The 25,440-nt window shown below is 52.4% G+C and overlaps 8 protein-coding genes across 8 annotated transcripts; 4 read left to right on the forward strand and 4 right to left on the reverse strand.

Annotated features, from left to right (window-relative positions):
* Window positions 1-576: 576 nt before the first annotated feature.
* On the reverse strand, window positions 577-2,628 carry Triagg1_6620 (uncharacterized protein; the record flags this gene model as incomplete). Its single annotated transcript, XM_062901265.1, has 2 exons — window positions 577-2,234; window positions 2,349-2,628. 2 exons carry the CDS (start codon window positions 2,626-2,628, stop codon window positions 577-579), a joined length of 1,938 nt encoding a protein of 645 aa, XP_062754557.1.
* Window positions 2,629-6,545: 3,917 nt separating this feature from the next.
* Window positions 6,546-7,197, reverse strand: Triagg1_6621 (uncharacterized protein; the record flags this gene model as incomplete). Its single annotated transcript, XM_062901266.1, has 3 exons — window positions 6,546-6,846; window positions 7,087-7,104; window positions 7,166-7,197. The coding sequence occupies 3 exons, from the start codon at window positions 7,195-7,197 to the stop codon at window positions 6,546-6,548; spliced, it is 351 nt and encodes a 116-aa protein (XP_062754558.1).
* A 643-nt stretch (window positions 7,198-7,840) lies between these two features.
* Window positions 7,841-9,394, forward strand: Triagg1_6622 (uncharacterized protein; the record flags this gene model as incomplete). Its single annotated transcript, XM_062901267.1, has 5 exons — window positions 7,841-7,895; window positions 7,956-8,099; window positions 8,177-8,525; window positions 8,601-9,166; window positions 9,237-9,394. 5 exons carry the CDS (start codon window positions 7,841-7,843, stop codon window positions 9,392-9,394), a joined length of 1,272 nt encoding a protein of 423 aa, XP_062754559.1.
* An 898-nt stretch (window positions 9,395-10,292) lies between these two features.
* On the forward strand, window positions 10,293-12,006 carry Triagg1_6623 (uncharacterized protein; the record flags this gene model as incomplete). Its single annotated transcript, XM_062901268.1, has 3 exons — window positions 10,293-11,441; window positions 11,509-11,860; window positions 11,930-12,006. 3 exons carry the CDS (start codon window positions 10,293-10,295, stop codon window positions 12,004-12,006), a joined length of 1,578 nt encoding a protein of 525 aa, XP_062754560.1.
* Window positions 12,007-12,604: 598 nt separating this feature from the next.
* Triagg1_6624 (uncharacterized protein) lies at window positions 12,605-13,750 on the reverse strand (the record flags this gene model as incomplete). Its single annotated transcript, XM_062901269.1, has 2 exons — window positions 12,605-13,246; window positions 13,463-13,750. The coding sequence occupies 2 exons, from the start codon at window positions 13,748-13,750 to the stop codon at window positions 12,605-12,607; spliced, it is 930 nt and encodes a 309-aa protein (XP_062754561.1).
* A 1,530-nt stretch (window positions 13,751-15,280) lies between these two features.
* On the forward strand, window positions 15,281-17,112 carry Triagg1_6625 (uncharacterized protein; the record flags this gene model as incomplete). The annotated part of the gene is made up of 3 exons (XM_062901270.1): window positions 15,281-15,339; window positions 15,466-17,032; window positions 17,095-17,112. 3 exons carry the CDS (start codon window positions 15,281-15,283, stop codon window positions 17,110-17,112), a joined length of 1,644 nt encoding a protein of 547 aa, XP_062754562.1.
* A 1,168-nt stretch (window positions 17,113-18,280) lies between these two features.
* Triagg1_6626 (uncharacterized protein) lies at window positions 18,281-18,904 on the forward strand (the record flags this gene model as incomplete). The annotated part of the gene is made up of 1 exon (XM_062901271.1): window positions 18,281-18,904. One exon carries the CDS (start codon window positions 18,281-18,283, stop codon window positions 18,902-18,904), a length of 624 nt encoding a protein of 207 aa, XP_062754563.1.
* Window positions 18,905-19,929: 1,025 nt separating this feature from the next.
* Window positions 19,930-23,649, reverse strand: Triagg1_6627 (uncharacterized protein; the record flags this gene model as incomplete). The annotated part of the gene is made up of 3 exons (XM_062901272.1): window positions 19,930-21,157; window positions 21,223-23,266; window positions 23,472-23,649. 3 exons carry the CDS (start codon window positions 23,647-23,649, stop codon window positions 19,930-19,932), a joined length of 3,450 nt encoding a protein of 1,149 aa, XP_062754564.1.
* Between the last annotated feature and the right edge of the window lie 1,791 nt (window positions 23,650-25,440).

Raw genomic sequence — 25,440 nt, forward strand, 5'->3', positions numbered from 1 at the left:
AATAAAAACAGAATCGTTCATCACTCGATGAAAGTTTTCGATTTCCCTCCGTTTCTCGCCTTTCTTTGTTTCATCGACTGGGCGCAAAGACATGGCACCGAACCTCATGAGAAGTGCTACCGGCTTTTGGTTTCCTTGTTGAATATATGCCGGTAAAACTCCTCTTGAGTCTTCAGGACCCGTTGACTAAAGTTTCTTCAATCAGGTGCACACAACCTCCTTGCCGTGAAATACCTCGGCTGGGATCGAAATTGATTCGGAACTATATATCTCATTCAACTACTAGTTCTAAGCCCTAGAAGTCCGCCCACATAAAGAAGAAAAAAGACATCCATATGTATGACAAGCGCGATACATATTCAAAGCACGAATCGCAATGCGCTGTAGCAGTTATCGACAGGCGCCCCCCAAATATGACCAAAACTACAAAACAAATGCCCGACTCCTATTACACCTCGGTGTCCCTAACTAAATGCACTTCGCCGTCAATGAGGCTGGGGGTATCAAACCATGATATGGACCGCCGACAAAAGCCTTGAAACGCCAGACCAAATGCTTATTGCTGTGCACCCGTGATCAGGCTTGAAGTTCGGAGATTGCCCGGGCCACTTCCTGGGTGACCCTCTTCTCCCATGTTTGTCGTCGAGATTCATCATCAAGTGAGGACGCGTCCTTCACTTCGTCGTAAAGTTTTCGTGATATATCACGGTTGATTGTTGCATATTGTTCAACCGTCAGCTTCTGAGCCCGCCAGTGCGGCCTCAGGGCGTTGCGGACGATGTCGTTGACGCTCTTCTTTTCCTCAGTCGTCATTGTGTGTCTCATGGAGTTGTCATCGCCGCCGCGTGTCGGGCTGGACTCTGGCGACATCTCGTGCGCGCGCCGAGGCCGAGGCTGGCGAAGCTCTAGAGGGCGACTCTCGAGTCGATTCTCGCTTCGGCCGCCACGGACTTCAAGCTTTATTGGCGGCGATTCGGAGTCGCTGTGGTCGCTGCTGCTGAAGCGGGTGGGTGAGTAATTCGCAGGTGGGTATATTGGTTCGATGTGTGTGCTGAGAGAGAGAGTCGGAGACGATGGCCGTCCATTGAGATTGGGTAATGGAGGCGGTGTTAGTGAAAGAGCCCGTGGGCTGCTGAATGCGGATGGAGATGGAGAGAGAGCCGGGGATGATGCTTCGTGGAAGGGCCGCCAACCAGAGGCTGTGGCAGATGCCTCGTCCTCCGAATGGATGTTGGGTTCCAGCTCTTTGAGCAAGGAAGAGACGACCAGAGTTGGCTCGGCTGCATCGTCCCGGCTAGCACTGGTGGTGTTGGTGCTTCTCAAAGAAGTCCCATTTGGTGCCCTTGCCGAGGACGGACCGGCCGCTGCCGGAGCACTGGCTGCTGCAGAGCTTTCCCCGTGAGTTGGGAGCCGTCGGGTTCGAGGCCGCTTGAGTTTTCTTTCGGGCTCCTGGGCCGGCTGCTCGATGGGTGAGCCCGTTACAGACCGAGCCTTTCGTTTGCGGGTGCTTGGGCTGGAGTTCTCGGCCTCTCGAGCACGATCCAGCGCTCCCCAGGCACGCCGCTCGTCCCGCGTTTCCTCCACGGGTGGTAGCGAGGGCTGGAGGCGTTCGCTAATCTGTGGCGGTATGTTGCTTGCAAAGGATTCTCGCGCACCAAGCCGCTGTGCAATATTTATCCGCTGCTGCCACCGCTGCAGCTCTCGTCGATCCAGCTGCTGAAACCTGCGGAAACGCTCAAGATCTTCGTCCTCGTCGTCGTGGTTATCGAGGTCAAGCTCGCTCATCTCGTAGAAGCGACCGGAGAACTGGCCCCAGGCGCCCTGCCACTCCATGTTGCGTGCCTGGCGGCGTGCCCGCCTGAGACGGGCGCGGGTGCGGACGTTGAAGCCTCGGTTCGCTCGACCGGTTGGACGGCGAGCGGTTTGAGGCCGTGGGACGGTGTCCGAGGCAGCTTCCGGTTCTGGACGGTCGTCCGTCAATTCGAACAAATGGGCACACTCCATGCAGTACCAGTCACCGTCGGGGATGTAATCGAGGCCAATGCAGTGCGTATGGTAAGCTGCATCGCAACCATCGCAGAGCAGGAGGATGTCCTCTCGTTCGGCCGAGTTGCAGATGGGGCACGGGTTGGACTCTTCTTCTTCTTCATCTGGGTTCTCTCCAAGCCACTGCTGCACGTCGAACTCGGCCACTTGCTTTTTGTCTTCGACGTCGTAGGTTGAAATGGCGATGCCTGCAGAATTGCCAGCCAGAAGTCAGCAGCTGCACCATATAGCAGTATTTGTAGGGGGGTAAATCTGTGCGGTGCACACGAGGTAGAGGGGTTGCGAGAGCCAAACTAACTCACCATCTTGGCCGTTGTAGACTCTGACAGAGTGAAAGGGCTTGCGGCAAATGGGACAGGTGTTGGTCTTTTGGGCCCAGGACCGGATGCAGGCATCGTGGATTATGTGATCGCAGCCATCGAGAGCCGCCACGATGTTGAGATAGCTGGAGTCGCCCTCGACGGCCTCGGCGATGGCAGCTGTAGCGGTGTCGACGTCGACGGCGGGCTGGACGCTCTCAGTCGAGGACGAGGGGCGCGGCAGCGGATCCAAACATATGATGCACTGGTCAGGCTCAGACATGATGCCGGGTGTGATGACAGACGCCAGTAACTGATGGAAACATGTAAAAAGACAATGAGGTCAACAGTGCCCGATGGAGCAAAAAAAGAAAAATAAAGGAAAGGGTAAAGGCAGGTTGGCTTCTGAAACGTGGGAAACGGCGGTTTGTGGCGTGTGCCGCAGCGAGAGAAACTGGGTTTGTATGAAGGCTAATATGATTTGATGGTCTGGTTTGTATTAGTGGTGAAGCGGGCGAGCTGGTTGGTACTCGTACCAGGTCGGGTGGGAAGCGGTGCTTTTGTTTGGTGGGTAGCGCGCACAGTGAGCGTCCAGGCACCTTCAGTGAGGATTGAACTGGAAGAGCAAGAGGGAGAGTTCAGCTAGAGACAGCCTGGAAAAGGCGGGCTCTGGGCAAGCTAGCGCAGGCCGGTTAGGGGTCTGGGCGGGGGGCCAATCAGCGAAGTCACGGCGCTGGAGCAGCCACGCCTGTCATTGATTTGAGCGTGCCGTTGCTGGATGCTATGCTGGAACGGTGGCGGCAGATGGAGCCACAGGAGGGGGATGCGAATGTCTCTCTGTCTGCTCTTCTTCGGCGTGAGCGTGAGCGTGAGCGTCAGAAGTCAGAGCCAGAGCCGGCTACGGGGCAACTCCGGGCGTGAGCGTGGGGGACTTGGTTATTCGATTCCCTTCTGCACGAGGACGGAGAAGTGAGTCGAGCTGAGTGAATGAGTGAGTGAGTCTTTTCGCTGCTCTGCCATGCCATTCCCAAGGCAGGGAGACAGAATCTTTAGGGTGTCTTGGAGTGACTTGAGGAAGTGTCGAGCTCCCATGCAACATGAACTTTTAATTTCTCCGGGCCTGGCCTTTGCACAGACGTTACCCATCTATCTGTACATGTACGTGTGTACCTAGGTACCTAAGCTCAGGTTAGTACCTACCTTAGTAGTAGTACTACTTTTCACGCGAGTCCAAGTGCGCTGAAAACAGTGTGCAGGTACTCACTTAACTTTAGTACCTTGGGTTTCATGCAAGCGGAGGTCAGAAAAAGCGAGACCACAAACTGAATAAGTGCATACATTAAGCAATATAAGCACCCAATCAGTTCATCAAGTACCGGAGGAATGTAGATATCGTAGCAGTTACAGGTAGAGAAATATACCAGATGTAATTGCAGATACTTGAAGAAATGGTGTATAATTCATTGTGTGGATGTTCGTAATCTTGTCAGTCTCGGGTTTTCTGTCCTCCGCCTCCCATGGTAGGCCGTGTGCTCCGTGCTACCATGCAAGTAAGAGAGGCTCTGCCTTGTGACGGACGTCACACCTCGTATCAGCTATCAATCAGCACCGAGCCGATACGACGTGATTCGGAGAATGCATTGGGAATGTGGAATGGAAGCCAAGCAGGAACCCAAAACATGTCAACTGCACGGATGGTTTGAGGCTACATGTACCGTTGGGGTATTAGGTCAGGAGGAGTTTGTTTGGGCGTTACAAGTATCGAGGTATAGGACTACAATAAGTCCAGGTAGAGTACTTACTACTAAGGTAAGTACAGACATTAAGCGAGACCTCTAGAAGCCCGCAAGGGAAGCGAGAGAGAAAAAAAAAATGAAGCCATGCAAGAAAGAGGCAAAACGGCTGTGCGTGTTATGGGGTCAATCGGTAGGTACAAGTACGTTCAGACGAGGAAGACAAGGTGCAAAAGTGCAGATTACAGTGCTCCGTATATCCGCCATTAGCACGCGCGCATTCCTTCGCTCCTTGCCGCTGCAGCAGTGCCTCTTGAGCGGATACTTTGCAATGCCAGACGCTCCAATACCTTGTCTTGGTACCTATTCACATGTTGGACATGGCGATTATATTGCTAGTACCTGTTTAGTATCTACCAAGGTACCAAGCTATGGTCTAAGCTATGCCATGGATAGACGCAGACAGACAGACAGACATCAAGGTGTTGAGTGGAGGCGGAAACACGGGAGCAGCAAGCCAAGGTACCTTGTTCGATGTACGGCAAGTACAGCAATGCAGAAAAAAAACCTCGAGAGTTGCTGCAAAGTACCTGCAAGGTTCGGTTCGCCGTATTACTCGGTACCTCCCCGGTGGGCTTCGAACGGATGATGCCTTGCGCGAAAAGGGCTGGGCTAGGCTTGTTGGTCTCACGTGCCGAGGCCGGCGTGCATTTTGGTGGTGATGAAACATGCAATGCGATTCGCAATTAACGCAGGGACATGGCCGCCAAGGGGTAGCAGTAGCATTCTGGGGGCAGCTGCTCAGTACCTACAGGCATCAATGATACGGATATACTGCAGATACTTCTACCGCCCAGCCCAGCCCAGCCCAGCCGTGAGCCAGGCACATTAGTACCTTATTGGAAGTCATCCGGGTTGGCTTGGATGGGATGCATGCGCCTTGCTACGGCACTAGGCAAAATACACCTGCTGCTCCGGATGTCGTAAAGTTACATGGCGGAATGCATCTCTGATGGGAGCATGGCCGGGGGTGGTGCTACCAAGGTGGTGCTTTTGTATACAGTACCCCGTGCAACTGTAACCAGAGATTCAAATTGGAACGCTGCCAGTGCGGGATGGGAGACGATAGGTAGGTAGAGAGAAGAGAGCACTATGGCGTTCATATCTATGCCTGATAGGAAAACTACTATCATAATCAGGGGTGGGGATTTTTTGTGTGTGAGAGAGAATTGGATTCAATCTGAAGGGGAGCAATATTTGATATCCCCAGGGCCAAGCGGGGTGTGCCCTGGAGGGGATTTGCCGGGACTACGAATTGGGGCGTTTTTTGTCTCTCATGTTTTTCAAGTTTTATTTTGTCTTAGTACATATAGTACTCGTAAATATACTCCTTCCCACTCATCATTTTTATTATACCTTGGTCCAAGTTCAAGTTTGGAGAGTCCTTTGTGTGCATGCCCCGTCCGTTGCATGCAAGGAACCACGGCATATCCTCCCTCGACTCGTCTCTCTGCCGGGGCGTAACGACGGCCACATGTAAATATACCAAAAGGCAGGCAATCAACCTCCATGGGTTAATCAGTTGATGCAGTGTGATGCCACTTGCATTGGGGACCAGAAAAGCGCCGGGAATCCCCACTCCAACCCCGTTCGTCATTGATCCCATGAGCCGTGAATGGATACGAAGCAACTGCGCCATGCCGGCGTTGCTAGCACCTGGACAAGTTGAGTTAGCACGCTTTGCATCGTTCCTCGTTTCTACCTGGCAACGCCTTTTCTGATGAATATCTAGAGTGGGAGAGTTCACGTGCTAGGAGATGATGGGGGCGCAACTGCGGAGGAGCGTCCATTTCGTTTACGGTTGCTGCCATGTGAGATGCGGAATCATTACAGTGAAAACTTGCTTTGCTGGCAGGTTGTGACTCTTGCTCAAAAGGTGACACAATGGGATCCCTTGTGACTTTTGTCTGGTGGACCAAGCCGGTGTCGATGTGGAGGTCCTGCTACCAGAGAAGAGAAGAAAAGACGTGAGAGCCTCAGTGAGCGCCGTTCGTGCACTGACGTAGCTGCGTCTGCCCGAGTCGCCTTCGAATCATGTTATTTGTGTGCATCTCTCCTCAGAGTGGCGAGCATAATCATTGCCTCCCGGTTGGCGACAATTCAACGTTCAACATCGACTCGAGCTGGGCCAAGCAAATTATCCAGCCGACACAATGCCCTTCACAAGGCGCTGGGATCCATGGCATCAAATCATTCCTTAATTCGGGGTGTCCGAGATAATGCAATTTTCTTTTTTGTTCATTGCCTATCGACCGGTGTCTATGACCAAAGATCGAGCGTCGACGTTCATTTTTCGTCAACGTAGTGTATGCACGCAAACAATGTCCCCCATACACCAGACCGAAAAGCAAAGCCGAACCCCTTCAACCGTTTTACCAAGAAACACCTTAAACCTCAGCAATCTCCCTCAATCGTCGCAGAGTTGATCGCATGGCAGCGGCGGCGGGTGTGCTGTAGACATTGCAACATTAGTATTGACTTCCGGGGGAGCGGCGCGCTCGTGGAATTGTCCAGGCTCGTCTTGTGGTTTGTGGGCAACATACGCAACAGTGTAGGCACCGCCAGCAATGGTTCGGCTGCAGGCGCGGCAGTTCCAGATACCGGTAGACTTTCTTCGGACGGTGGTCTTTCCGCAGAAGGTGCAGGTGTACTTGGCGTGCTGGGTGATTTCCATCTTCTTCACCTGCTTTCGCAGGGAGGCACCGTAACTATAACCGGTTGCGTTAGTTGCTAGTTCATCTGGAAAGTTCCATCCGCTTGTCATAGTTTCGAGTATCGAAGATCAAGTTTCGTGAGGTTGCCCTAGACACAGCGAGTATATCCGAAAGACTTTCGCGAGGAAGCGCAACAGAGGCCGTGGCAAGACAATTGACAACTCGTATTCGTCGGGCTCGGGATCGATATGTCGTATTGGGGATGGGAATTGTTGTGCATCTTTTGAGACTCACCGGGTACCATATTTACCGCTGAAAACAAGTTAGCAGACATTCGTTTGTTTAGTTTGTTCCATCAAAAGGTTATACGTACGTCACGCCGACCTTCTTGGTGCGCTTGGTCATCTTGACGGATATGTGTAGGGATGGGGATGTTTGGTTGCTTGACTTCGGTTGGAGGCTGCTCTCACGAAAATGTGTTGGAAAGCTGGAGTTGTGATTTTCCTTAGGGCACGCACGTGAGCGACGGGCCAAGCGAAGCCCCACCACTGTTTTTTTTTCTTTTTGAATTGGCTATCGATAAGACCTTCATATCTCACGTGACTTCACAGTCCGCCATCTCCGTCATCCCCATAGTTAGTCCATTTCCCCAATCTTTTTCATCGTGTTCGCTGCGCGTGTTTGGATTGGATGATTTACTGTGGGCTTTGGCCATGAGCGAATGGTTTCATCAACATGTCGCGACCTGCAGGCAGTGACCTTGGTTGGAATGGAATCAGAGCATCATTGCTTTTTTCTAGAGTCAAATCTACTTTGTGCCTACCTTATCTAAGTATAGCTTTACTATATTTAATAGAACTGGATTTAGCTACTACATACTTGAACTTGAGTACGCTTGTTCTGCACATGCCGCTGTTCTTGGCCCTGTTGATGCCCTTCATCTCCGTGAGCATCATTAAATTGCCAGACCTTCCACCCTTGCAGTCTATTCCATCATCCAGTGACCATTGTCCCTCTTTAAACACCTAGCAACACTCTGTCACCCACAATGTCATTCAAAGAGCACAATCGCCAGTATGACTTGGTTGTCTTTGGAGCCACGGGTATGTGATGCTTAGGCTGGGGCGCAATTCAATGCAGACCAATGCTCACCAGCAATGTAGGATATACCGGTCGCCTGGCAGCCGAGTACATTACCGCCAACTTCCCAGTCAATTTGAAATGGGCCATTGCCGGTCGTTCTGAGTCAAAGCTCCAAGCAATCGTCGATGTCTGCAAGAAGCTGAACTCGGACAGAAACCCTCCAGGTTCGTCTACAGCTATTCTACCACCCAATACTATGATATGAGGTTTCTGTAGAGCAGAGTTGACAACACGAAAACAGCAATTGAAACGGCGGGAGTGGATAACTATGACGAAATGAGTGCGCTGGCGAAAAAGACATTTGTCCTGGTTACAACTGTCGGCCCGTATAGCGCTCATGGAGAGTATGCAGTAAAAGCATGCGCCGAAGCCGGTACACATTACTTCGATGTAACTGGTGAGACCCCGTGGGTCTATAGGATGATTCAGAAGTATGAAAAGTCTGCCAAAGAGAGCGGTGCTATTCTCATCTCCCAGATGGGATTGGAGTCTGCTCCAGCAGATCTGTGCACCTGGTCTTTGGCTCAAACGCTCCAGAAGCAACTGAATGCCATGACAAGAGATGTTATTATTTCGATTCATAACCTGCGGTAAGTTGAACTCTTTCATTTCCTGTCATGCAGTGTTATCGGAAACCTGCGCTTACTTTAAGGCTTTACGTCCAGAGCGGCTCCCTCTGGGGGCACGGTTTCAACTGTTCTCACCTTATTCGATCACTTCACCCTGAGTGAGCTGGCAGAGTCTGGAAAACCGTTTGCCTTATCCCCTGTGCCCCATCCGGGAGAGCCAAAACGACACAATGCCTCCATTTGGCAAAAGATATTTGGCGTCCACTATGTGCCTAATCTTGGAACCGTCACCACGGCCTTTACCAGTGCTGCCGACCAAGGATTAGTAGAACGCTCATGGGGCCTTTTATCAGAAATTCCAAGCCGGAAAGACGAGTTCTACGGGCCCAATTTCCATTGGGCGGAATGCTACAGGCCTCGCAATTGGCTGTATGGAGTCATCGTCCATTGGATCATCGTCATTGGGGTATTTCTGGTAGCTACCGGAAAGCCTGTCAGGACTCTGTTCCGGTATTTCGTTCCGGCACCAGGCACTGGACCGTCCAAGGATGAAATGGAGAAGGAGGAGGTTGAATGGCGCGGCATTGCGAACCCGGATACGGAGTTGCCTGCTGATAGGCAAGCCTTTTGTCGAGCATGGTATTATGGTAGCATGTATTCGTGTAAGTGGACAATACCGACCCCAGCAAATGGTGCGCCTTGAACCAGCTTCTGACTATTCGATATTTACAGTGACGGCAATGTTATGTTGCGAGGCTGCTCGAACAGTCTTGGAGGATGATCTTGAGCTCGATGGAGGCTTCTATACCCCTTGTTGTCTTGGGCAGGGCATTGTTGACCGAGCTCATAGGGGAGGCTTCAAGATGGAGACGCGAATTCGGCATAAATGAGTCGTGCTGGGGCTGCCCTGTACTTTTCTTAAGAGTGACCGAGTATAAGAGGAAATGCGCATTGGTGGGTGGCTTGTAGTTTGAGGACATTGAATAATATCCGCGTATTCATAAATAGCAGCCGACTGTCAACGAGAAGAAATCAGTGGAGATTGTTAGCGGCAGTGCCTGGATATGTTGTTTTGGAGTAGCAAGCGGGATGTTGACGCTAATAATACACAAGGTTTGTCGAGAGGCCTGGGAACAATAGGATTGAGCATTGCTGCTAGGATTCTCCAAATCCAGAACTAGCATTTCCAAACATAGGAAGCTTCTTTGTTTCAATGGACATTGCCCGCCAAAGAACCCCTTACTTGCAAGGAACTTGTAGAGATGAATACGAGTACATGTTTTTCTCACATGCAGCCATAGCCCGGTTAAGTACCTAACCCATTGGATCTGCTCGTGTTTCTCTTGCACGAAGCTCAAGCGGGTCGTGCACTATACCAACTGTACTCCGTACTCCGTAATCGCACATTGAGCACATGAAATTGCCAAGTACGAAGTACCTGCTGGTTACAAGCACTAAGGCTCCCGAGTGGGCCCAGACCGCTTTTCGCCGAATTTGGCCAGGGAAAATTGGACGGACCTCCGTCATCGAGCAGCAATACAGAGCAAACCTCCAGCATTCTGCTCGCACAAACTTCTTTCACAACATCTATCCCTTGCTCACCTGTTCAATCGCTCTCAATGCCGCCGTCCTCCTTGATACCTAGGCGGAAATAACCCTGTTGTTGGCATCCTGGCGTAATCTTTACTTTCCTCGCTGATAGAGAGCCTTCTTCCGGTGGGACTTGTCTAAGCCGTTGCAGCCCTTGCTTCATCCCCCAGCTCCTACTTCCAGCCTCTAGCATTCGAAATGGACTCTTCCGACACTGCAAACACGAGCGCTGGCGAGAACACGCCTCTGCTGCCCGCGTCCGATGCCTCTCGACCAAAGCCTGTACGAACAGTCACCTTCAGCGCCAACCCCGTCAGCCGAACCATCGAGCCCGATCCTCCTCGCCTACCAAGGAGCCATGCCTCTCATAATGTCAACCATCAGGCCGGCAGCAGCGCCGTCGTTGGCCCGCCAATGCTGGCAGCCTTGAATAACAAGATTCGTAGGCGGCATAGCCAGGGGTTCGTCCCTGCGCTTGCGCCGATACAGGGGCCCAAGATTGGTCCCCAGAGAAGCACCAAGAAGACGGAGAAGCTCAAGCTGCTGCCGAACCCAGATTTCGGAGACGAAGGTGAAGATGAGGAAAGCGGAAGGGATGTCTATTCCCAGTATACCCGAATCAAGGATCCGACGGCGCGAAGAGATGCTGCGCGGCTCGGAAAGGCAGATCGAGATCGGTTGCCGCGCGTCACCGCGTACTGCACCGCCAATCGCTACGAGATGGAAGGGTTGATGAGATTCCTCAAAGGACGAGGCAAGACTCGCGGCGCGAACCCAAAGCTCATTGACGAGTGTATATACACGCCCTACATGTACGGCAAAAGCCAGCGAGCCCATGAGGTTGTCGAGCCAAATCACGAAAGACGCCATTCTACAGGGAGCGAGCTGGTAGACGGAGAGGCCGAGAGAGAAGAGTTCAGGCCTCTGCGTCGTGATCAGCAAGACTCTGGCTACGGAGAGGGCCTGATGATTGACCAAAGCCGAGAGGAGGCAGGGGACCTCCCCAGTGAAGAGCTTCTGGGTCCCGCTATGCCCGAGCACATGCCCATAAAAGACACGGTGCCGGACTTTGATATCCAGGTACACATGCCCGAAGTCTTTTTGTTCGATTATGGTGTGGTGGTAATATGGGGCATGACGGAGGCACAAGAGGCCAAGATGCTCAAAGATATTGCCAAGTTCGAACTGGAGAAGCTGGCTCCCGATGATGTCGAGACGGAGCACTTCAACTTTTATTATACTCGGGAATATCAAGCACGGATCTACAACGACTTTATCACGCTGAGAGACAAGAACAATTACATGACCAAGCTTGCCATTTCACATGCCTTGGCACAGAGCGTCAAGGTAAGATGAACTTGACTTGGGGAAAAAAGAGGAGAGAGAGCGCGCGGTGGACTAACAAGATCAACAGACGTCACTTTTCGAAGAACTCATTGCTTCCACCATCGACACCTGCAAGGATATTCCCACTCAGATCGCCTTGACGGGCAAAGTGGCTCTGAACCGAAAACAAATCAACATGCAGATTGGAGAGCTCTTCATCTTGAGGATCAACATCCATCTCAACGGCTCCGTCTTGGATACCCCCGAGCTCTTCTGGGTAGAGCCCCAATTGGAGCCCCTCTATCAAGCTGTCAGGAGCTATCTCGAGATGGACCAACGAGTCGGCCTGGTGACGGAGCGGTTGGATGTTATTGCTGACTTGTTGGCTGTTCTCAAGGATCAGCTAACCCATGGCCACGGCGAAATGCTCGAATGGATTGGTATGTTTTCTTCCTGTTAACCCCCCCCAACTTCTGCTCATAGATGGATGCTGACCAGCTTGAATTTAGTCATCATCTTGATTGCTATGGAGATTTTGGTGGCTGCGATCAACATTGTTGTCGATATGTATGCGGGAGAAGTTTGAGCGGAGCAGTTTAGAGACTCTTTTTTCTTGGAAACCAATGGACTGTGAATCTGCATGCGGGAGAAATGGAGTTTTTTTCATCTTCTAACCTTGGGCATTTTAATTTATCCCTGTAGCAAATGGGGTTATGGAGGTGGGCGGCGTCAATGGCTGGGAGGAAGCGAATCTTTGATATAGTATTTTCTAATCGTGGAGAGCAATGCATAACAGCGCAATGCCATTGAACATGTGATTACCATTCCCATTCATCTCTACGTAGGCTGCACGCGAACATCTCGATAAGAGTCATGACAATGTCCACCGTGTAGCAATTCAGAAGCACCCTACTTTAATGTACATGCATCCAAACGTCCCAGATTACAGATGCACCCTGGCAATAACAGCACCGTTTAGAGAAGAAACAAGAAGGAAGGAGAAATCCCCAAGCAGAAAAGAAGAAGAAGAAGAAGAAAAACAACAACAACAACAACAACAAAAAATAAAAATAAAAGCAAACCCGTCTCTGTCCTGTACCAAGATGGAAGTAAATAACGCCTTCCGCACCATGATCTGCCGTCGCCCGTCCCATAACCGCGTAGCCGCCCTTTTTTTCTTTTGTTTACTCGTCGCCGTCCTTGTCCATCTGGGTCTCCTGGTCCTCAGTGTCATAGTTGCTCATCTCAACATCGTCGTCGTGAGCCTCCGGCTTTTCAGTCTCGGGCTCGGCCTTGACGCTGCTCTTCTTGGGAGACTCGACGTCGGCATCAGCGGCTGCCTTGTCGTCTTCCTCTTGGGATTTATTCAGTTGGTCCGCCTTGGCCTGGTATTCTTCCCTCTCCGTTTCCGGTAGCTCATCCCAGTCACGCTTGAGCTCTTCGTCAATATTCACATCGGCATTATCTTTATCATCCTTGTCATCCTTGTCATCCTTGTCATCCTTGTCATCCTTGTCATCTTTATCATCTTTATCATCTTTGTCCTCCTTGTCCTTGGCTTCAAGTGCCGGCCGAGCCTCCTCGCAGTAGAGTTCAAAAGCAGTCTTGGGCTCTTTGGAAGACTTGGACACGCCGTTGGCGCGAGAGCGCTTTGCCTGGCTATTGGACTCGGACGCTGGAGACGCTGGCTCCTTTGCGGAGCCTTGTTTGGCATCGGCGTCAGCTGGAGCGTTGGACTTCCGGTGACCTTTCTTGATGCGCAGCGGCTTATCCTTGGGCTTTCGGGGGTTAGCATTCGATTCAATGGGGATATCGAAGGAGGTTGCCTATTTCGTTACACTCAAATATCAACACTGAAAAAAGGTGTGTTTGGTGGGGAGGAAAGGGAGCAAGCAGCAGCAACGCGCGATCTCAACAAAGGAGACGAAAAAAAAAAAGAAGCAGGGAGGAGAGGAACAACCCGACCAAGTCGGGTGGCATCAACGTAAACAACGATAAAAGAGGTAAGAAGAAGAAAAAGAGATACGAGGAAGAAAGCATACCGTAGGAGGCGGACTGGGGCTGCCCTCGGAGTCTTCGACATTTGTGCTGGTGCGCTTGGCCAGCTGCTCGAGCAGAAAGGCCCTTTCTATCCTCAGCTTCTCGACCTGGCGCTTTATGCGGGAGAGCCGGAGCCTGGCGGCGTCGTTGGCATCCTCGACCTCGTTTGTGCGGTTCTTGAGCTGGACACACTTCCGTCGATAGGCTTCTTCGACAGACGGAGGCAGCGTCGATGGCACGCTGGCTGGCTCAATGTTAGCCTCGGCAACCAATTTTCTCTTGGCAGGCATTGTTGGCGGTTTGTCAAGTTGGCGAGGGTTCGAGGTTCGGGCGAGGATTCAAGAGTTTGTTTTGTCGCGAGAAGATGGGAAAAGGATGCGAGGCGGACGCAGCGAGGCGCGGTTTGATGCGACGACAGATGGAGATGGAGATTGGCGACTTTTTCTCCGGCTGGCGGTCGGTCTCGGGATCGCACGTTGACGCGGCACGGCAATGATGCGGACGAAAGATGGCAGAATTGTCGAGATTGGAAGGGTTGTTGAAGGGAGGGAAAACAAAAAAAAGAAAGGCTTAGGACTCACAAGGCTGGGGCGCCATGATGATGGGTTGCGGTACGTATTGGAAGCGATGCGCCGAGTCAATCAATGGACAAGTTGGGCGCGCCAATGTACAATGTACCTGTGGCTTGGTCACGACAAACACCTACGGAATGGTAGGCAGTACAGCGTGCAAAGGCAACTTAGAAAACGAGCACCTTTGGAAGAAACGCTCCACAAGGCGCGGGTTAACGCGTGCGATAGCGATACGGGAGGAGCAATTGGAACGTTGTAAGTGAGAGGAAGAAGAGACGAGGAAGAAGAAGAAAGAGGGAGCAAAAAGAGAGGGTGCAGAGCGAATAAAAAGCAAATAAAGATGAGCAATGACAACGCGACCAGCCGTGGTGAACTGCAGCAGACTATATTTTCATCTAATTGGTCTATGGGGGGAGATGCAAGGAAAAGAAGACGGGAGGTGTAAGATGATGAGATCTTGGAGCCAAGGGGCCGGGTTTTGGGCAGTGCTGCGAGGCTGCGAATTTCAGCGGGTGCGGCCACTAAGAAGAGCTGGAGAGTACTAAAGTACCTGCTTGTACCTGGCCGGGATGGGCAATTGGATGCTGAATTTAGTAACTGGTTGATGTCGCCAAACCATCAATTCAAAGGCACACCCGAGGATGGATAAACTCGTCTTTTCGTAATGACTACTGCTGTCAAGATCAACAGCGGTGCTCATGAAGCATTCAAGACATGTCGATGGCGAGCAACGTGCTGGTAGTCTTGATTATCAATAACGGCTTTCCTCGCCAAGTACAGGTAATCCTTGCTGCTAGATCACATGTAGCTGTTCTGTACCTATGCCTCCTCCCAGGACGAATCATTTTTAATTATCCGGTTTACTTGTTTATCCAAATAAATCCAACCATGTCTATACCGAGACAGATAATGAGTCCGTTCCCAATTCCCCATTGCTGCATCTCTATCGACCCCCTATTTTTTTCTCCTTTAGCCTTTCCTCTCACACTTGGTGCTCCATAGAATCGCATGGAGGGGCACAGCTGTTGGGAAGCGGAATACATAACACCCTTTCCTAAGCAGCTATGATTGGCCAAGCACCGCAAAACTGCCCCCCCAGGCTGCCAGCAACGTCCCCCAAGATTTTCAAACTCCCCAAACTCTATAGTAGTAGTGTCTGGGCGGGTCGACGAAGCTACAGTTTTCTCTCTCTTCTTCTTCTTCTTCTTCTTCTTCGTTTGACTTGATTCGATCTTCATCCTACCCGTCATGTCGCTCAACATCCCCAACGCGCCCAACTCGGGCCTTTTCAAGAAGGGCTACAACAAGTAAGTTGCCAACCCCGCCATGCCATGCCATGCCATGCCATGCCATTCCATCAAAACCCACGACACGAGCCACGAGCCAGAGCACACCAGATGTAGAGGCTGACAAGGCAATTCGCCCTTCTCTAGCTACGACTCAGAAGATGGAGCTGTGTTGCGGAATATCGACGCTTGCCGCACCATCACCTCCACCGTCCAGACCTCGCTGGGCCCCTACGGCCGCAACAAGGTCGTCATCAACCACCTGCAGAAGATGATCCTCACCTCCGACGCCGCCACGATCCTCCGCGAGCTCGATGTCGTCCATCCCGCTGCCAAGCTGCTTGTCATGGCCTCCCAGCAACAGGAGGCTGAGATGGGTGACGCCACAAATCTGGTGATTGTCCTGGCTGGAGAGCTGCTGCGAAAGGCCGAGGACCTGCTGCGCATGGGCCTCAAGACGTCCGACATTGTCATCGGCTACGAAAAGGCGCAGAAGATTGCCCTGGAGACCCTGGAGGAGCTCTCCGTGGACAAGGTGGACAACATTGAGGACCAGGCCGAGCTGAGCAAGGCCCTGCGAACCGTCATCGCCAGCAAGCAAAACGGAAACGAGGAGTTCCTGTCAAGCCTGGTGGCCGAGGCCGTCTTGGCCGTTCTGCCCAAGAACCCCGCCAACTTCAACGTCGACAACATCCGAGTCGTCAAAATCATGGGTGGTAGCTTGGACCAGAGCAGGGTCGTCAAGGGCATGGTCTTCCCCAAGGAGCCCGATGGGTCGGTGAAGAAGGCCAGCCGCGCCAAGGTCGGTGTCTTTACGTGCCCCATCGACACAAGCCAGACAGAGACCAAGGGCACCGTGCTGTTACACAACGCAAAGGAGATGATGGACTTCACCAAGGGCGAGGAGGCACAGCTGGAAAAGGCAATCAAGGAGCTCTACGACTCAGGCCTGCGCGTGGTCGTGTGCGGTGACCGAGTGGGCGACCTGGCCACACACTACCTCAACCGATATGGCATTCTCTACATCCGAATCCTCAGCAAGTTTGAGCTGCGACGAATCTGCCGCGTCGTCGGCGCTACGCCGCTGGCTCGGCTGGGTGCCCCCATGCCCGACGAGATGGGCAGCATTGACGTTGTCGAGACGATTGAGATTGGCGGCGATCGCGTCACCGTCTTCAGACAAGAGGACGAAGTCACACGCACTGCTACGTTGGTCCTCCGTGGCGCCACCCAGAACCACCTCGACGACATTGAGCGAGCTGTCGACGACGGCGTCAACGTTGTCAAGGCCATCACCAAGGACAACCGACTGGTTCCCGGAGCCGGTGCCACGGAAATCTCACTGAGCGCAAAGATTCAGGCACAGGGCGAGAAGACGCCTGGCCTGAGCCAGTATGCCATCAAGAAGTACGGCGAGGCCTTTGAGGTCATTCCCCGCACCCTGGCCGAGAGCTGCGGTCTGGATGCCACCGAGGTCCTCAGCACACTGTATGCTGCCCACCACAAGAGCGAGAGCGGCGATGCCGGCGTCGACGTCGAGAACGAGGAGGGCAACGGTGTTTTGAACGCAACCAAGGAGGGCATTGTCGACCTTTTGGCGTCCAAGAGCTGGGCCATCAAGCTGGCCACAGAGGCTGCCCGCACGGTCCTGTCAGTCGACCAAATCATTGTGGCGAGACAGGCTGGTGGGCCAAAGCCTCCTGGCCCCAACCCTGTAAGTTTTGGGTCTCTATCCTGTGAACATTATACGACTGTTTGCTAACTCTTTTTCAACAGAACTGGGATGAGGACTAAATGGATTCAGGCTGCGTAAGGGATACGGTTGAGGGAAGGTTGAGGAGGGCATGTAAAAGCATAGATATCCGGGACCATTTTGAGGCAGGCTATGTAATATGAGGACAAGAAAAAAACGATAGAATTTAATCTGATGTCTGTGCACTTTGCTTAATGAAAGAGAGCTCTAGACTAGCCGTCGTAATTCTGTGATGCCCATGGAAAGACGCCAGAGTGTATAGGAATTAACTCCGACTCAGCTCCCGTACTGCGGACGATGCAATCCAACCCTTGGAATTGTCACTTCTTCTCGACTAAACGAGACTAACAAAACGAAAGCGCCAGGCACTCAATCGCAAGTCCGCCCGGCTACCGTCACCGAAAGCAAACGGAGTGCTAATTCCATTGTATCCTGGTAATACCGAGCCATACGCGGATATACAACGGCCCCATACATGGCCGGAATTACAACACACTGCACAAAGCACACACAGCCAATCAGACACGACAACGCCGGAGCCAACATGTCCATGAAGGCAGCAAACGATGGATTTCACTTTGCTATTCTCTACGGAATAAAGGAATCGCTGAATTTACTTGCATTCCTCCATCTTTCATATTCCCATCCCGCGCGCTTGTTGAAAGCGTCGTTGATTGTGGGCTTACTCTTGTTCGGGGCTGGGCGAATCAGGAAACTCGACGCCGGGATCCTTTCTTTGGAGACTCGGCATGCTATGCCAGAGCGACTCTAATACAATGGGTTTTAATCTATGCGTATTGAAGGGCAGTTGTTTAGTGATTTGGGCGAAACGCTGTGATCCGCTCAAGGAGAGCAAAGAGAGACATGTTTGGCTGAGTTGATACGGGGTTGATCATGGACTTGGACATCGGAAATATGAGTCTTCATGTTCACCGTGGGAAATCTCAAGCGAGGCAAAAGTTTGGATCGTGAAAGTCGTGTTTCTGTATCACCCTCTACTCGTAATTGTTCCTCGGAGTTTCAGAGTCCCCGTGGCGTCTGTTGTATAATCACATCACCATCCGTCTTCATATAAACGAGCTGTATATATATATATATATATATATATAACCCACAGTCTCATCTCCCTCAACACAGTCCAACTCACTCATACCCAAACAAACAAAACAAACAAAACAAACACAAACACACACACAAAATCTTCCAACAATGGCCTCCAAAATCGCCATCATCATCACCAGCACCCGCACCCCCCGTCTCGGCCCCCACGTCGCCTCCCTCGTCCACTCCATCCTCACCCCCCTCGCCTCCTCCTCCTCGGCAACCCTCTCCATCGTCGACCTCGACACCTTCAAGCTCCCCGTCTACGACGAGCCCGTCATCCCCGCAAACGTCCCCGCCCGCGGCCAGTTCATCCACGACCACTCCAAGCGCTGGTCCGCCGAGATCGCCTCCCACGACGCCTACGTCCTCATCGTCCCAGAGTACAACTACGGCGTCGCCGGCAGCACCAAAAACGCCATCGACTACCTCAAGAACGAGTGGGACGGCAAGCCCGCCGCCATCGTCAGCTACGGCATCTCCGGCGCGAAAATCGCCTCCGAGCAGGTCAAGGGCTCGCTCGAGGGCGTCGGCCTCAGGGTCTCTGCTACCAGGCCCCAGCTTGCCTTCTCCGGCGGAGTTGGGCCCGACGCTTTCCTCGCCATTGGGGAGGGGAATCTGGGCGAGGCCACGAGAAAGGAGTGGGAAGACAAGCACACCGACGAGATTGTCCAGTCTTTCAAGGAGATTCTCGATGCCCTTGCGAACCCGGTTGAGAAGAAGAAGAACTAGTGGCTTCGAATAGACGACGAAAAGGGTCGAGAATGGGGATGGAATGTTCACATCTTCCTTTGTCTGGCAATTCTCCAATTCTCGGTTTGTCCTTTTTGACTACAAGTTGAGCTGTCATCAGCATTGTCTATTCGATATTCATGTGTGGAAAAGAGCACTCAAGAAAGGCATCTAGCAAAGACGGGCTTATCAGACATGTATTCAGCATAAAATCACAAAACTATCTAGCATTCGAATAGAATCGGGCCTCCAACCATTCCTGTGTTTCCTCGTGATACCATGCAAATCGAAATATATGTATCTTACACATCAGCGTCTTTGTTTAATGCACAACCTGCTCTCTGCCAAGTATTCCCAAAGAAAATCCGAGATTCTCTTCCATTGTTCCAATCCAATCCATTCCGAAAAAAAAACAGAAAGAGAAAAAAAAAGAGAAGACACAAGGAAACACTAAGGTCTAACAGAGCTGCGATCAAATGACAGTAACAAGCAATATGCGGATTGCTTTTTCGCTTCCAAAGATATCGTTGAGATTGGGAGCTCGTATATACGGGTACCATCTTGCATCGCAAAATTAAGATGGGTAGAAAACGTGACCAAAAAAGACCAGAAACAAGCTAGGAAAACAAACACGAGAGGGATGTTTCTCACTATAAAAAAAGGTAGAGAGACTGTGTGTGTGTGTGTGTGTGTGTGTGTTGTGCGTGTGCCTTGAGGGGGTATATACTTTTGAGAGGGAAAAAGGTTGCAGCGTCATAGATTTTTAAAGCTTGATGGTATCACCAGCAAGTCGGTAAATAAGACATCTTGTGCAAGGAAATATCGTGAATACGTTGAGACGTTCCAAGGGAATCCGAATAATCTTCCAAAGAAAAAAACCATGAGATCGTGGAAAATTTTGCCCAAAAAAAAAGGCAAAAGCAAAACAAACAAACAAAAGCAAAAAGCCAGTCCCAAACGCCGTGGCCATGCTATAAACGAAACGTACGAGAGTGTCATTCGCTCATGACCAAGAGACCATTTTATCATGCCTCTTCAGTGATTCCGCCCTCACCGCCGCCTTCTTCTCGCCACTCCCGGCTGCGTTCTGCAAGGCGCTTGATGCCACCGATCCGGGTCGCCCACAGACTCTCGATTGGGCTCCGCGACGTAAAGGCACGTTGTGAGCTTATAACGCCGATTGCTTGGAGAACCGCCTTACGACTGTCGCGGCCGAACACAGCAGGGTGTTGGATCCATTCCAGACTGCTCTCGAGTTCAGCATCGAGAGCAGCGACCGTTGTAGCGTCGATACCGACGCCGAGTGTCAGTCCATCGGTGGATCGCGACCGACCTAGCTGAGGGGGAGGGCCAAGCGCAGGCGGGCCATTCCCAGAGGAGGACGTTGCCGACGTAGGCGAAGGGCTGCGCTTCCGATCTGGAGTTCCGGATGCTGGAGATCCATCGTTGCCTGGGTGCGGTGTCGAAGGTAGCGATTTGCTGGGAGGTACAGGTGGCAAGCCACCTTTGCCGAGGCCCTTGAGGATGGAACGAGTTTCGTTCAACAGTGTATGAGCGCGGTCGTGCTGGCCACGGCTCACGAGAGTCAGGGCACGCGTGAGCATGTCTGAGGTGAGCAGCTCCATTCGCCTCTGGACAACGCTGGGGTGCGGGGGGATGGGCGGCGTATTCTGCCACTTATTCTTCTGGCTAAGATATGCTGGCAGCATGGTAATGGCTAGAAGAGATGGTCGTGGCATCTGAGCTGTGGTGCCATCTCTCAAGATGTCACCCCAGGTGAGATCAGCCTGAATCAGTGGCACTTCCTCCACCGAAAGGGTTCTCTCTGTATCGGTATCTGTCGACCCGCCAAGAGCCTCCAGGCCTGAGACAATGTTATCCCATGGGTCCGGAGCAAGCGTCTCCTGAGAAGAGGTGTCCGGAAGGATGACGAGCTGAACCAGCACGTCACGCTTATCTCCAAATCGTAGATCGCCGAGCGACGCTTCAGCGTCTCTCCCTGTTGCCCGCTTGGTGATTTGCAGAGCGCCGCTGATCTTGTGAAATTTGGCAGGTGATCCTTCTGGGAGCTTGAGCTTGAGCTTGACGTTCTGGTGAGACAGTGTCTGCATGCTGCCCAAGCACCCGGCCAGACATTCCCGTAGCATCATCCAGTCCTTAACATATGTGTACGATGCCTTTGTCCTCGTCGAGAGTTCAATCATTGTGTCAGGCTTGTGGGTCATTCCCAGCCCAAAGGAGTGAATGGTGATCCTATGCGGCGGCCTCTTGGTTAGCTCCATAAAATAGGCGAATCTGTGATGGATATTTCAACTTACTTTGCAGCTTCTGCCCTAGAGACGACAAAGTCCACAGAATCGGCGTCGGATGTCGACACATCGCTGATGAGTAGAATGGTAGCAATGGGATTGTTGTGCTTCCTCTGCATCAGCAAATCCATAGCAACGTTGGCACCCTCGACCACGTCGGCGCGGTGGCTCTTCTGACCAACGGGTTTGATTGAGCCCAGGACATTGGACCAACCGGGCCAAGCCTTGGTGGTCATGCCGACGATTGGCACGCCGCCACCACCAGAACCAAATGTGACGAGGCCCATGCGGTCCCTCTCACCCAGCGTGCTGACCATGAATTTGAGTGCGTCACGGACGAGGTTGATCTTAACACCCTGCATTGACGAAGAGATGGGAACAACGACAACGACGTCGATCGGGACGTGAACAGCGTTGGGGAGGCGAATGGTCTTGCTTGGCACATTGGTATACTCGGTCTGTGCCGTCGTGCCGGACTTGTGGCCCCAGGAAGAAGCAATGGAGGATACGCGCTGCTGGCCAGCTCGGCCCCATTCCCCGTCCTCGTCATTCTCAGAGAACTCTCCGCGGTCCAGATCGGGGCTTCGAAGAGAAGGGGCAAAATCGACAGCGTTCAAATCCAATAGAGCTTGGTTCCATAGCTTAAGCTGATTGCGATTGTCGAACCTGAGATGAAATTGTGGCAGTTCGAGCACAGAGAGATTGAGTGTAAGGACGTTCTCGTCGATAGCTCCCGTTTCCGTTACGTCATTGAGATGCTTCTTGATCAAGATGGAGCCCTTGAGCGTGCAGCGAGTAGCTTGCTTTCGTTGGCCGCCCGACTCATCCCAGTGGGGCGGGAGCTTCTTCTCCTTGACACAAATGAGCATCTCGGAGAAGAGATAACACTCGAGCTCCTGCCATGACACTTTATCTTTGCCCACTCGTAACGTGCCGCACAGTCTCAGCTGCCCAAATCTATTGAACTCTAATCCATGCCAGTTATCGACGCGACTTCGTAGATTCTCCGTCATTTCTTCCAAAACCTCAGGGGACTCGTAAGGATGGAAACGTGGGGGATTCGGCGTCGGTGTCGAAGCAGGTGATACAGCGCGAGGGGCCACCTCAGGAACGCCCGGGTTAACAGCCAACTGCGACTGCACCGGCGAGCCAATATCCTCGGGGTCTGGCCTCCATTTGTTGTCAGGAACTTCAATGGTAACGAGGCACGTGAGCGTCTGCTGCTGGCGAGACCTGCTGACGGTAGGAAACTCGGAGCGAACGGTAACAATCGGCGGGGGAATAGGGTTTCTGGTAGCGGCACGAGGGCTGCTAGGTGTCGTCTCCATTGTCTGGACGTCGTAGTCGTGGCGCCATTGGGAGCCGCTCTGTGCGGTCTCAGGATAGCCGTTAGACGAGGCCATGCCGGTGCTGTCATTGCGAGTATGCCTCGTAGAAGCATAGCGATCTGAGCTGTTGTCCCTGACATCGCGCTGGCTCGTCCTGCCAACACTCGGAGTGTGCGTCAACTGTTGACGCCTTTGGGTATCTACGCTGGGCGCCCCCTGGCTTTCCCAGGTGGGCGCAGGAGTGACGGTGCCAGCCCTTGACTCGGTGCCGGCAGTACGCACCATGTTGCTGATTTTGTCTACGTCTGAATTAGCGGCATGCTTCTGCGTTTCCGTGCGTCTAGATGACGAACTGATGTCCAGGACATTGCCGCCTCGGCTGGAGTCAAGATGTAGCGGGGCATCACAGGTTGGGCAGTATTGTGATTCCATTTCGCGGATGAACTCGTAGAAGCAGGCTTCGTGAGAGACGTGGGAGCAAGAGAACTGTAGGATTCGCTCGCCTCGCAGCGTGTGCTCCAGCGGCTCCTCACAGACGGCACATTCGCTGCCGACGAATGTCCTGTCCCGCCGCATGCGGCCTCGATCCGCGCTGCTCGACATGACGTTGTTGTCGATACCGCCTACTCTTCTAGATGTAGCGGTAGCGGTACTGGTAGTGCTCGCAGACCGCCCTCGCTGGAGAGAAACGGTGCTGCGTGAGGCTGGGATGCTAGGGGAATGGCCTGAAGGAGGTCAAAGTTAGCGACTCTGCTGAAGAGAATTGAAAGTGGCAAACAGTCATTGTCGGGTGGAGGAAAGAGGAGACGGAGGAGGAGGAAGTGGAAGCGGAAGTGGAAGTGGGAGAGGGGGGGTGTTGGGGAAACGAGTCGCGACGCATTGTAGTTAGGGGGGCGTATATAAGGTTGGGGCGGGAGGTGAGATGCATACCCTCGAGATGGAACGGAGCATCCGTTGCACTACTTTCAGGCCTAAACCGAGGGCCGGCCGACTTTGATGACCGTGGACTGGCAATGAGGCCCAGGTCGCCCAGAGCACTTGATAGAGTATCTGGCTTCTTCCTGCGGCCGTCGACGTGATGCTGACTCTTGTGCCGTCGACTGAACATGGAGAACGAGGACCACCAGTGGTGGGTCACCAACTCAAGCTAGAAATCGATAATTGATGTCTTGGAGCTGAGCGTGGCTCTCTTTGCGTGTTTCAGCAAGTGCCTCTTAATCTTAATCGGAGCGTGTGCAATGTCGCAAGTTTACTTGGACATTTGACTAGTGGCTTTAGGCGTGGGTTGTTTCAAAGGCGCCCGCGGCGGGAGTTGCTAACGAAGTTGAGGGAAGTCGAGGGAAGTGAAGAGATTCTGAGAGAGCGACAAACAACAAAGAGAGTGGAAAGCTGGCGGTGGGGGGAAGAAAAGAATGGCGTATTGTATTGTACGAGTAGGTATGCAGGTGCAGATGCAGATGCAGGCGCAGAAGAACCAAGGCGAAGAACGCAGCAATCGGGTGCAGGTACGACGCAGGATGAGGTAACGAAAACAAAATTGAACAAGAAAAGAAAGGCGCTCCGTCAAGTAAAAGTACGGCTCGAGTGGTACTGGTACTGAGCAGAGTAGAGTAGAGTAGAGTAGGATCGGAAAAGAAATAGTGCAACGCAGATGCGCTTCCAGCTCGAGCTCCTGGTTCGACAATGGCTCTTAGTAGCGGGCCAGAGGGACAGAGGGCGGAGACAGCGTGTGCATGATGGTGAAAAGACGCTGTGCCCAGATCGGGACGGAGGCAGGCGATATCCTACAGGTGCTTAGACTGGTGGCTAGCGAGCACGGGTGAATTGGGCCAGCTAGAACAGATCAGGGAGATGCTTGGATAAGGCCCAACACAACAACGGGCTGAAAGGATTGGACGAGCTGGACGAGCGGGCGAGAGAGAGAAAAAGAGACGAGACGAGACGGAGAGAAAGGAAACAAAGAGGCCGACTGAACAGCACTGTGAGACCGGAGGAGTGGTGAGAGGGGCAAGGAAAAAGGAAAAAGGGAAAGAAAAAAGAAGGAAAATTGGAAAAGAGACGAAACCCCATGCCTTGGAGAGAAGCAGGCGAGATTGACGCGATGAGGCCTGTTCGGAAGGGCCTGGTACCTCCCAGCTACCTGTGCGTGTACCTGGAGGTACCGAGAAAAGGGGGCCTGCAATTTGTCCTGTTCCCCTCTTAGCTTGGAGCCAGTCATTGATGCTCTTTTTTTTTTTTCCTCTTCTTCTGCTTCTGCTTCTTCTTCTTTCTTTGCTGTAAGCCAGCAACGACCCCGGACTAACAAAGCCTGTTCCTGCGTTGCAGCAGGCTGGGTCAGCTGGTGATCACAATGGCCTCCAGCTCAAGCTAAGCAGGCATTACATGCACGCAATATTACGAGTACCTCTGCGCAGGTACGAGTACTGACAGACAGCAGACAGGTGGGTATGAGCACCACGAGGGACTGGGAACTTGTGGGTACCTCAGATTGCCAATATACGAGTACCTGCCAGGTTACCGTACTCGTAGTGCAAGGTACTGCAGACTCATCAATGCTCCAATTCAAGTTTGCTGCAAATCCCATCTAATTTGCACCGTCACGTCCTAGTGCCGCATCCCAGGCCGCTGGTTCAACCGCTGGCTAATTGGTCGGAGCAGCTTACTGCAGTAGCGGTTCCCTGAAAACTTGACGAGGTACCTGCATGGAGGAACAAGGTACCTTGAATGGTACCCGACCTTAATCTGTTGGCCTTGGTTCCCGCATGGTGAGCTCATCCTCACTTGGCACAGCGAGAGGCGAGGGGATACGGATAGGTAGGTACTCGTAGCTTTTGCAATCGAACACTGGCCCGCACACGCAAGGGCTCTTTTTTCGACTCGTTTCTTTTTCCCTCTTTTT

Source organism: Trichoderma aggressivum (genome assembly GCF_033847375.1).
Source record: "Trichoderma aggressivum f. europaeum strain CBS 100526 chromosome Unknown scaffold_026, whole genome shotgun sequence".
Taxonomy (NCBI): Eukaryota; Fungi; Ascomycota; class Sordariomycetes; order Hypocreales; family Hypocreaceae; genus Trichoderma; species Trichoderma aggressivum.